Here is a 12809-nt window from a genome sequence, read left to right on the forward strand (position 1 = left end):
TCAGAGGGGCGGATACCAAAATTCGTTGCTCTCCCTGACTGTTATTTGAATAAAATTTCAAATTTATAAAATATTTAAGAAAAAAGAAAGGAAATGATATATCTTTGAAAATTTTCTTAAATATGTACCGCATAGTTCAAAAGTCAAACGAAATGACCCTGTGTGGGACAAGGACAATCTCTAATCAATAAAAAAGTCATATGTTGACTTACGGTTTTCATTATTTCCAGATTTAGATTATGTTGATTTCAAAAGGAAAAAAAAAACTTATATCACATTCAGATCTTTCGGGAGTTATTCCGCTTAAATTGCATTGTTTTGAAAATGTTATAAGAAGTTGTAAACAGTTACATGTAGGCATGTTTGATCAAAATCATACCCCATATCCCCTAGTTTATTAGCTATTTTGGTAAATTTTTTATGACCCTGTGTAGTCATAATAACACTTGAGGCTACAAAACTTCGGATTGGAGGGACCACCGCCAACATTTTTTCTCGAAATCCATTCTAAAGTGGGTAAAAATTTGGAAATCAATCCTCCATTTTATTCAATTTGAGATAATATTTTTACAATCTTATGATATTTTATCATGATAAGACATTAAAAAGAAATCCACGATTTGACATTTCCACTGACAGGTCCAGAAACTATATACCTAAAATATATAAACATTCATTTGGATGTTCGAATATTCAAAATTGAGAAACCACGGTCATCGGACGATATTAGATAGTATTCTAACATTGGATTTAGACAGATGCCAAATATACATTATTTATGATACGTAACAAGTAAAAACTACTTCAATATTTATGATGGTGGGCAGTTTGACAAGAAAACGCCAAAGATAAAGAATAATTTATGAATTACTATGACCCGATCATCTCTAAAGGACTTACAACGTACCTTAATAAGAGGCGTTAATTTGATTGGTTAATACGTCAAATTAAACAATCTTATTGGCCTGTGTTAGCCACGCCCCCTAAAATTTGGCGCGAAATATTTCTAAAGGTTACGACCGAATTTGTTAATGTGTAGTAAGGCCACTGATCTCGCTGAGTTCCATTTTGTCAAGATAATATAATATGATCCTCCTGATTTCCTCATATATACAATTGCATAATCAAGTTGCAAATCACATACAAATTTTTCCATAAACAAGTGGGTGTTTTCATAGACATTTTGTTTATGGTGTTTCAACAAATAAATTCAACAAATAAGTGAAATTTAATTCAATAAAACAATATAATATATCATATATATTTTGAAAAAGAGAAAATTTAACTAGTTAAATAGAATGAATAAATGAAAGAACAAATGAATGAATGAGTTAACGATATATATATAACAACCAACGATATACCCCTATCACACTTTGAATCGAGAAACCCCCAAGGATGAATCTGATTCCTAAAATGTTGTAAAAATACATCAATATCAGAAAATTTGAAAAGGAATTGCCAGGAATGTACAATGAATATATTGGAACCATCATACATGTCAATTAATAAGTACACTCATGCACCATTTGCATTTCCACTCTGTTGTTCCTATAATTCCAGAAAAAAAACCAGGATCAATTGATGACAACCCAAGCAAACGCCATTCAAGCCAAAGCTACAGTCATGTCAAGTTTTTCTAGAAATACAGGAACCACAAAGTCTGAGATGCAAATAAAAACCGTAAGGGTTCTCAATATTCAAACAATGGCTGTAACACTTTTTAATTCACTGTTGTAAAAACAAAAACATCTACATTGAATAATGAAGTGATTCTAAATGACAATTTGTGCATTTCAAGATGAAAAGGCAAAAATATACCCAATATCATAATTAGTATAATTATTATTATTATAACTTGATCAATTCTACAATATTTGAAATGATAATGATAGTATCTACAGTATTGTTATGAAATAAACATTGCTCTATAAGCAAATCCCTCAAACATATAAAGCAATTTACACACAACACATCTTGATCAGGGTGCCTGCTTTTTAAAAAAAAAAATTAACCCTTGAACCTCTGGTGGACATGCTGGTTACTAATAATTTTTTACTAATTAAATTCAAATAAACAGTGTGGAACAATTTATATTGCGTATTTGAAATATTTATACCGAATTTTTGAAAATTAACCATGGGTTAAAAGAAAATGTACTTGAATCAAAACTTTTTTGTGATATTGACATTTATGAAAAACATCAAAATGTCAATATGCACAAAATTTATAAATTTGTGTTCAAAAGGAGTAAAATATTAAATCACATGTGACACACACTCTCCTTTTTAGAATCAAGAATATCAGTTTACTGGTTCAAAGGTTAGATTTATATAAGCTTTTACACCCTCAGTGAATCATGATGCACACAACACAGCAAAATAGAAATTTTAGAAATAAAGAAAATATTAGTTGGAATGTACAATATGTCATATTTTGAGCAGAAAGTCTTTTCTTGACTTTTCAGTAACAAAATATTTGGGAACCATTAAATTATAAATAAAATATATATCACATCAAAGCAGGGAATTCATATATATATATATTTGGAATGTCCAACAGGGCAATAGGGGAATTGGAGATTGGCAGCCATTTGATCAAATTCATTAAGGTGTTATTTGTAAGAATAGTTTTATTAGAAAGAGTAAGAGAGAAAGAGGGCAAAAAAGAAATATTGGTAATGAATAATATACATCTTTAAATCAAATTAATAAGTAAATAAATATCTGAAGGTCATGCATAAGATTATTGTCAAAATAGTACTCAATAAATTATAAATATAAAGAAAGATAACTAATAAACACAAGCATTACAAACACTGAGAAAAACTTGATTACTTTCTTCACATCTTGAACATTAAAGAGAGCAAAATTAGAAATTTGAAATAAACCAAAAAATAACCTAAAAAAATCAAGAAGGTCTGGGGGAGATTTTGTCTTGTATTTTGTGACCTGAACATATATAAAAAAAAACAAGCATATCATAAGCAACAACCTACTGAACAGAAACAACATCTTCTCAATAGTCAAGACACCTTGGTCATCAAAAAACACAACCATCAAAAAATACAAGTGAAATAATTGCAGTTCTCTTAGAACTTATAAATTTCATGTTAAATATATCTATATCTTAAAGGAAATGGTACAATAAAATTAACTTCAGCACTGTTTACATACACTTGTTTGCCTCTATAGGTACATTTCCCCTTGTAAAACTCATAAAAGTTATAAGGAATAAATGATTTATATGTAAACAGGTCAATAGAGGTCAAAGAGGTAAAAAAATATTGTGGTTTTTATTTCAAACAGTAACAAAGAACAACTTTATTTTAGTTGTGAGAGTTTTTGATACAATTCAGAACATTATTTTTGAATATTCTTTTGAATTAAAAAAATTCCAAGTAAAGTTATTAGCCATGTGAACCCTCAAAATGCATATTATGCTGACAATTTCAATGTCAGTGGGACATCATGTGTCCTGAAAGAATAAGCATTTCCTAATTATTAGATATATTCAAAAACAACATCAAAAAGAAAGAAAATGGTCTAATTGAGCAAGTTAATAAATATTACAATTATTAATATTATTTATACACAAAACTGAGACCTTTTATCAATATTACTAATATAATAGTAAATTATCAAAAACAAATGAGACCTTTCAGGATACCATCTATGGGTTTATTGTTAGACCTTACATCATCAGCAAAAACAAATGAGACCTTTAAGGAAACCATCTTCGGGTTTATTGTTAGACCTTAAATCATCAGCAAAAACAAATGAAACCTTAGTATCAACAATATAATAATGTAATAAATGTATCCAAAAAACCATCTAAATATCAACATTATAGATACATATACATACAAATGTGACCTTCATTATCAATTTGTGTGTCCGTATTGCTAAACCTTTCACAATAAGTATTTCAGCATGAGACCTAAGATGTCATGTTACTATAGTAACAAAAAACAAATGAGACCATTTAAAAAAAAAAAAAAAATTCAAAGTTTCAAACAAAAGTGTTTGACAATTACTAAATTAACAGCTCTTGTAAAAATAATGCAAATTCGGTCATTGAAGACCAATTCTTTTTTTTAGACTCAGTAAAGCCATATTCACCTCTATCGATATAGAAATATCTCTGTAAAATAAATTCTCACATTTCAAAAGAATTCATGTTGCAACAACTTGAACAATTTGATTGTGAGATCGAAACGAAAGGGTATTAATAATTTTCCAAACTTTTATACCATAAATATTGTATTTGGAAATTTTTATCACATTTATCAAATTTACAAAGATATTTCTTTTATTTCAAAACATGGCATTAACATTGTAATTCAAGATATAAGTAACTTAAAAATTATACACAAAAATTATGCCAAGCTTAATTTCATATTTGAATCCTTTTTTTTTTCATTGATCATTCCAAGTTCAAAAATAAATTTGATTTTGGTTCATAGAATTCTAGGGAATCATCTTTTCTCCAAAAATTTTGGTGATTACAGGATTTCACAAGTGGCAATTCAAATTTACCTTAACAATATTAAATTAAGCTTTGGAGTTGTGAAAAATCTAGCTACAAGCTCCAAATTAAACAGGCAGTATATTTAATTATTTCTTCAACAATCCATTTCTTAACAATTCCAAATATAATCGTATACCCATTTAATCAATTATTGTTGAAATTAAATGATGGCTAAAATAACACTATTGCACTATTCCTTATAAGAAGCTGTGGAAGTCTCTTCATTATTCCCATGAAGCGCCCTGTATTTAGTGTTGATGATGGATGATAACTATCTATTTCTAAATGAATTTTTTCTTACATATGAACGTAATATTTTAACATTCAGGATGATGGAGGTTTAATATTCATCGGGCTGAAAAGAAAAAAGATGTAGATTAGGGAAGAGGCAATGGCAAAATTTATATTTATAAATGAAACATTTTAGTTACCAGATCAAGAAGAAAGTAAGATTTTAAGATCAAGGAGATTGAAATGCAAGATTATCAGAAAAAAAAAGATTTGTTCCACATTTCTTGAAACTATGGAGTTGAAAATGCAAGTACACGTGTTAAAGGGAAAAATGGTTCAAAAAATCTTAACTAAGAGTTTCCTTAGTTTCTGATTGGTTCAAATAATGCTAATATGATGGCAATAATGGCCAATCAGAGGACTTATTTAAAAGTTGGCATCATGTTCAGTTAGGATATTTTAAGTATTATGCTGAATACACTTATACCAGTACATTTGTCCATGAATAGGGCTTCAATAGTAATCGATGTGTAGGGTACATTCAATTTGAGGACAGTTTCAAGGAATAAGAACTGGAAAAGAAATCATGCTCAAAATTCAACATTCATGTTATTTAGCAAGTATGTTAGTACCATACATGCATTTAGATATGCACATACATGGCGCATGCATTAGTAAGGCGTTTATAAAGGTAAAATCATGCGCACACTTATCATTGCATTCAATAAGATATAGAAGATAGAATGAGAATAGCAATAGATAAAAGTAACATTCAATATTTGTGAACTTTCCAAACCTCTTCTTTGTCCAAAATTCATTTCATAATTTGATTACAAATTGGGCAATAGGAAAATCTAGGAAAAGCATCCAATAGTGTAAGCAAGTTTCTAAGAACATTTTCAAAAATTAGAGTTAGAAAAAGTCAGATTTAGTGGAGAAAAAGATATTTAGATATACAAAAAAAGTCAGACAAATTGAATATCATGATAAATGAAAAATAAACCCCCATTTTGAAATGAGCTCTTCCCGAAGATTCATTTCAATACTGCAAAATATGCATGTGCAGAAGAGTTCAAAATAGTTAAGGGGTATTAAGGTACATTATAGCTTTGCTTTACTTCAAACTGATTCCATAATTCAATGGGTTTGAAGTTTGAGATTCTGATTAAAATTTAATTCAGAATCAATGGCTATATCTATTAAATTCATATTGCTTCTATACACAACAGAAAGTCCAATACCAAGTTGTTTAGCTCCCTTTAAATGGGCAGGTTTCATCCTAAGCCGAGCCTTATACTCAGAACATGAAGATAGAAGGACCAATCCAATATTGAAACAAAAGTTGGATACAAGGGTCTCCTCTGAAGCTTGGCAATATACAGTACATGAGGATAGTGTATCCATATAATAAAGAACCAACCCAATATTGAAACAAAGGTTATAACAACAAGAGTGAACACTCACAAAACATGGTAACTTGATTACAACAAACAGACGTGAAAGAATGGTTAGGATGACGTATAAACCTCAGGAGTTAATTCAGCTGATAATATATGCCACTGTCGGAATTCACGGTCTGGATTCTTCAAGGCGTTAAACCAATGTCGTAACCTTTCACCTTTAGCATTAATACCTATCTGTACCCCTCCTGTAATACAATAGAATTAACTCATTGAGCAAAATTCTTTATATTTTAGTCAAAGAAACTCTACTCCACAGGCTCTGACAGTTGATTTTGACAGTTTGGGTTTTAGAAGGGTCAGAGATAGATAAACCATTTATGTGTGGAGATATAGAGCCTGTAAAGCCTTTATCTTTGTAACATTTCCCCAAAAACAAAATAATTATATTTGTACTATTATTCCCAAACTTTTTGCAGTTTGTATTTGTCTTTTAATAAGTCAAAATAGTTGTTCTGAAATGACTTTCTTCATTTGACATTAGAATTTGTTTGATTTAATTTTATTTTATGTATAAAGTATAAATCAAGTAATACCAATAAAATCATTTGCTTTTCCAATATCTTTATCCCATACTGTAACTTCTAATGTTTTTTTAGGTAATTCATTATGTTTGATTTCATACACAAATTCCTGAAAATATACACAAGACAACTTTATTTTTTAACCTCCTCCAAAATGTATAATAGTTCCAGTATGTCAAATTGTCTATTATTTTCCTCCCTATATGAATGACTAAAAAATGTTCACCAATCATTCCTTGTGGTAGATTAGTCAGAGGTCGTTTGGATTATAAAGTTAAACTCCATTTGAATCACTTTGTTGACAAATAAAACTGCATGAATGCTTATAAATGAAGTGAACAAACAGACCACCTGATGTCACTGTACGATATGACATTCACCTACCTCATTAAATTCAGGGTTTAACGTTCTTTTCTTGACTGATGTTTTATATTTAGATTTCTTATCTTTATCAGGTTTTAAATATCTGAAAAAAAGAATTTTAAAACTATATAGTTAGTTGTCCGAATGACTTTTCAAAACGAAACTCAATATTTAAGATGGACATATCTGGAGCTATTCCTGGAATGTAATATATATATATATGGTTAAACTCTCAAAAACTAGCAACCCAAAAATGGCCTGGCCTTACTCATGACAATATCACATTTGTACTTCACATCTGAGGAACTGGTTATGGCGAAATTTGCCACCTTAAAAATCACTTTTTGACCAGTTCACAATATCGTAACTGTAATGAAAATTTATATTTCAAATCAAAGTAACTATATTGACAGCAAACTTATATTTGAAACATGTGGCAACAGCATAAAGTAAGCATCTTGTTTCTCAGTCACTGTCAAAAATATCCCCCAAAATCTATGCAGAATTATTGTACTTACACTTTAACATAAGGATCTGAGTAACCATTAGAATCCATAGAGGCTAGTTCAGCACAGCGTATTATACGAACTATTAGAGATTGTTTAGATGTAGCATATCGTAATGATAATAATATCTTTCCTCTGATAGCTATTAAATCATCATCTTTCTCTAACTGAAAATATTCAATAATCAACATGTCTCAGAGAGGCATTCTTTTCTTACTCAATCTGGCACTAATAAATTGTCTGTATTTACAGGATATTTGTTGTTTTAACTCAATATGAACAAATTCTGAACATTTAAGAAGGAGTTTGAGTCATTTACAAAAGACAAAGAATTGTTAAAATATCAAGTCTCCCTTTAGACCCAGATTTATTGTTTCCTGTGTCTATACTGTATTTCACCAGTACCTGTCAAGCATGTCATCTTTTATTTGAAAATTAATTGTGTCATAATGACATCAATGAATAATAGAGGTATTGAAAAACAATCAAGTTTTAGGCTGTGATCATCACAATCTAACTTACAAGTAATTCATCTCACAGTTTATATTTCATAATAAGTTAATACTTACTGGAAATGTTTTTTCTAAGTAGACATTAAAGGCTTTTGTTTGATGTGGTTTCAGTTTTTTTAATGGAACTCTAGTTTCACCAATAAAATCAAACCCAAAATGGTCCTCATCTAACACAGATAATCTGTAATAAAAATATATACATATACATGAAAAGTTTACAAAAACTCTGTATAATCCCTTTAACTTAAAATGATAATAATAATAATCTTTACCTCAATGTCTTTTTGACCACATCTTCTTCGGTAATACCATAATACGTCAAAGTTTCATTCCATTCTGGATTTAATGTTTTATGGATTGTTTTGGTTCGTAATTTTGTTGACTGAAATTAAGAGAGAAATATTAATAAGGATAGCATACTACCTTCTGACAACTTTGAGGTCTGAGGAGTGATGTCAATATGGATATGATATTTTGTCAAATATAAGCAAAGTTTTATACTCCAAAATACATCTTAGGTTCACAAAGGATCCTTTCTACCAGCTGATCCATCACCAAAGCTCTTAACATGATCGTTCCCAGATTATCTGTACCCATTTACAGATGAGTTGATTAGAATAATTAGGAAAGGTGACGCTGACTAAGAATCCATAACAACCATTTTTTGACATAACCTAGCAAATGACATATTGTAATGATTTCAATGCTCCAACTGACTGTGCTGTAGCCTGTCTCTGATTGAACAAGATTACAGAAGTAAACTGACCTTATTGGCACCAGGTAGAAGATGAAGTTTAACATAAGGATCTGATAAACCATTAGAATCCATAGCTTTTAAACCCTGAAACAGGATGAAAGTTGCATTTGTAGATGTTTGTTATTGCCAAACAAAACCTTTTATATAGAACCATATATTGTGATTTGAAGAACATTGTGAAAGAGATACATGCTCTTACAGCCTTCATATGAACAAAGCATATGAACAAAGCATATGAACAACAATTTTCATGCAATACTCCTGTTGTTCATGTCCATAAAAATGGATTTGCAATGACTTTAAAATGCAAAATCTATAAAAATGATGTACTTTCAGTACTTTCCTTCTAAAGTTCTCGTGAATTCCCGAAGACATGACTCACCTTAGCTCTGACTATAGTACAATATAAGGCGTTATTAACAGAATCATATAATAGAGAAAATTCTAAACAACCTAATGATGCTGAAATAAAATAAATGAGAAAATAAGCAACCTCCCGAAATACAATAAATTATCAATTGAAAAGTTCTATAATAAAATGAAAAAGCTTTATCACCTAGTATACTAGATTATTCAAAAGCTGAACTTCAATTTAAGCTATTGAATCCATTGCTAAGGCTTCATTCAATTTTTAAACTACTGTGGCCAGTAGGTATGGATAAAAGGTAAATGAAACTTTTTCTTCCATAACATCGGATGTCTGAGTTTGTCAAGTCAGCATCCTTTTAAGAGAGATCACTAAAATATGCACTAGAATATCGCTGAAAATGTGCATCGTGCCTACCCTTCAATTGCACCCGATGCAATTCTGCAATTGAGTTTGTCAAATCAGCATCCTTTTCAGAGAGACAACATAACATTAGGTAAATGAATGTAACTTACTGCCAGCATCACTATCAGGAGAAGAAATAATCTCATCTTCATCATCTTGATGTTTATTATATTGATTAATAGCCATATCAATATTATCATCATCATATTTACCACTAGATGGCGCCGTCACAGTGGTATGACCAGTAACACCACCTGTACCACCTTGGTTAGATCTCATTGATCCATCTCGACTGAAACCTTTTTAATTACAACAATTTTTAAAATAACATAACATAAAAAAAAATATCGAAACCTGTAACCCATAATATCGATTTTGGTTTTTCCAGATTAGTCACATAAAACTAAAATAATGTCTAAAAATTTCTACATCAAAGTACTAAAAGTGGATTTGAAATTTGAAAATAAAATTAAGATGCTCTGCAAGGTCAATTCTAGATAAAAGGTATTCTAAAATATTTCAATATACAAAAGAAACACTCATGACAGCATATACTGGTAAAAAACTGAATATAAATTCACAAAGACAATATAACAAACAACATCAATCAATTATGATTATCATATATAACTGGTAGAAAGAGACTACATTGATTATGAAATTCAAGCAAAAGTATATTAATATTGCACAAGATTCAAATATGAGTTCCATAAATAGCAGATTTTACATGTATATAAATCATATATATGTATATTATAAAGTAAGCACTAGCTATTTGTTCTGTTATATTCTATGATATTCTTCATGCATTCAAGCTTCAAACTAGACAATAATGTTTTCTTTATGCCTTCCTTACTTTGTAGTTTAAAAAGCTGTGCACTATTCTCATAAATATACAGTAAGTAATTTTAGACAGGTTATACAATCAAAGAGAATAGAAAGAGTTGATAAAAGGAATGGAGGTTGATATAGAATGAATATTGCTAATCGGTGAGTTTTGCATTCAGCAAATCTCAGTCTTTTCTGTAATGCTAAATCTAAGGTAATTAATGGAAGATTGTGTTGTATATCCTGTCTGATACAGAGTTTTGTCTTTGTTTGAAACTTGAATTAATCATCAGTCGAATTCATGAGCAAGAAAAACCATGCAATTAACTAAATCTAACTGCATATTTTATAAATCTGGTTTGATTTTCATCTCATACAGAGATGTTGGTAAGTGGGGATATGATAATTTGGCATTGAAACTTTCTTTGAGACTCCAGGTAATAGTTAGATTATAATTTAAGTAAATATATCTGTGGTTAAGAAGTGGAAATGTTACTAACGCTAGCTGTCAGTCAAAATGTCATGTGATTGTGAAATTCCTAACCATTTAGAAACTCATTTAATAGAAAATTTAGCTGAAGCTGATTGGATACAGATAGGTTCTAGATACACTTTATCAGTTTAATTATTAAGATAACCTATTTTGTAGAATTATGTATGAAAATGGAAATAGTCTGTGATTGTTAATTTGTTTGGGTAGGGATTATTCCAATGAAGAAGAACCTATAATGTGAGGTGGGCCAAAAAGCTCAATATCATGACTCCTGGTGAGGGCACTGAAGACTCCACTGCCAATGTCCCCTCCCCCAACAGAGTTGATGGTAAAACAGGTACTCTAAATTCAAAATTTCAACTTGTCATAATTCGATTTTGTTTTCTGTTAAATACATTTATTGATTTTCAAGAATATTGATTTCTTATGATTTTGTTTATTTATCTTTTTCACAGCAAAATATACCAAACTAAACTTTAACCAGTAAAGAAATTCAATCTCAATTCCAAATCCAATTTCTCATCTAAACCTGAACTTAATAATCTACATATTTAAATTTATCATCTTTGCAAATTTCCTTGTTATCAAAAAGTTCTTAAATTCAACAAAACAAATCTATTATCTTCTAAAATACCAACAGTTTTAATCATTTTAAAAGTAATCAATTTTTCCCATTCAAAATACAATTTCCGATAAAATAGGAATGTGATTGTTTTAAAAGGTTAAGAATCATTGGGTTACCGATGTTTTAGTAGAAGAAATTAATTGGAAACAAAGAAAACGGAAATGGAACACTTGCTTGCCTCCAGCCGAGTTAGAGAATTCAAGGGAATAACTTAATTGATTTTTTAGCGGAATTTCAATCAACTTCTGGTTTTCTATAAAATCAATTTGTTACACACGAAATTTTATTCTTTTGGTTTTTCTGTAATTGAAATAAAGTTCTGTTTAAATTGCAACAATTGGTCTCCTGCAATGTATATCAATCATTTTGTATTTGATTCATTCTTCAATAGAAAGATCTTCTCCTTGAATCTGAATATTTCTCTATAAATTTTCATGGTAAGCCTTTGTGACCTCCAATATCTGATATTTATCTAACATTAATACTATGTTCCCTAAAGGAAGTTAAATATGGAAGTCTCTCAGAAAGTTGGATGATGGGTTCTTAATTTGAGTCAGGTTATGATTTGGATGAATTTCAATAGGTTTTAAATTTCAAATGTGCTAAGCTAGAAAGTGCTGGAATAATGGGAACAATTTGTAATTTGCCAAAAGTTCAAAATCAATTTGGGATTGGTAAGGTGCACATATGATTAAATTAGTATAATGTGCAAGGGTTAGTTTTCAGCCGGACATGATTTTTGTTAAATTTAGAAATGACAGGGTAAAATTTGAAGCCAGGTCACAAACTCCAGATTTACAAAGCACTAAAAAAAAGCGAGCACAAATCTAACCAGATAAACTGGATTTCTCACTGTCAGTTTCATCATGGTACTCATCGCCACGGCTACTCTCAGTCGCACTCAGTTGACCTTGACCTCCATAGTTACCACTAGTTATACTTGTTTTACTGTCAGCTAAATGATGTGTTCCATACAGATGGTTACTTCTTCCACTACCTATACTCATATTATCACTTTCTGAAATTAGAAATAAAACAGAGTTTTAACTCCTACTTACTGCCTGAGATAAGACGCAATTAGGATAAACATTGCCATGAAGGTCTAGTGTGCAATTAGCAAATTTTTTCCAGGACATGTGTTCATTAAAAACTGATGTGCATCTCAAAAATGCACAGCCTGTAGTACAAAGTCACCTAGGTTTACTGTT

The 12809-nt window shown here is 30.0% G+C and overlaps 1 protein-coding gene across 1 annotated transcript; it reads right to left on the bottom strand.

The window, feature by feature from the left end:
- Nucleotides 1-3761: 3761 nt before the first annotated feature.
- LOTGIDRAFT_181865 (hypothetical protein) lies at nucleotides 3762-9343 on the bottom strand. The gene is made up of 9 exons (XM_009053440.1): nucleotides 9266-9343; nucleotides 8893-8967; nucleotides 8399-8508; nucleotides 8180-8307; nucleotides 7627-7777; nucleotides 7130-7211; nucleotides 6758-6854; nucleotides 6226-6409; nucleotides 3762-4885 (listed from the first exon to the last, which is right to left on the bottom strand). The coding sequence occupies exons 2-8, from the start codon at nucleotides 8953-8955 to the stop codon at nucleotides 6270-6272; spliced, it is 771 nt and encodes a 256-aa protein (XP_009051688.1). The 5' UTR covers nucleotides 8956-8967; nucleotides 9266-9343; the 3' UTR covers nucleotides 3762-4885; nucleotides 6226-6269.
- Between the last annotated feature and the right edge of the window lie 3466 nt (nucleotides 9344-12809).

This window comes from Lottia gigantea (assembly GCF_000327385.1).
Source record: "Lottia gigantea unplaced genomic scaffold LOTGIsca_2, whole genome shotgun sequence".
Taxonomy (NCBI): Eukaryota; Metazoa; Mollusca; class Gastropoda; family Lottiidae; genus Lottia; species Lottia gigantea.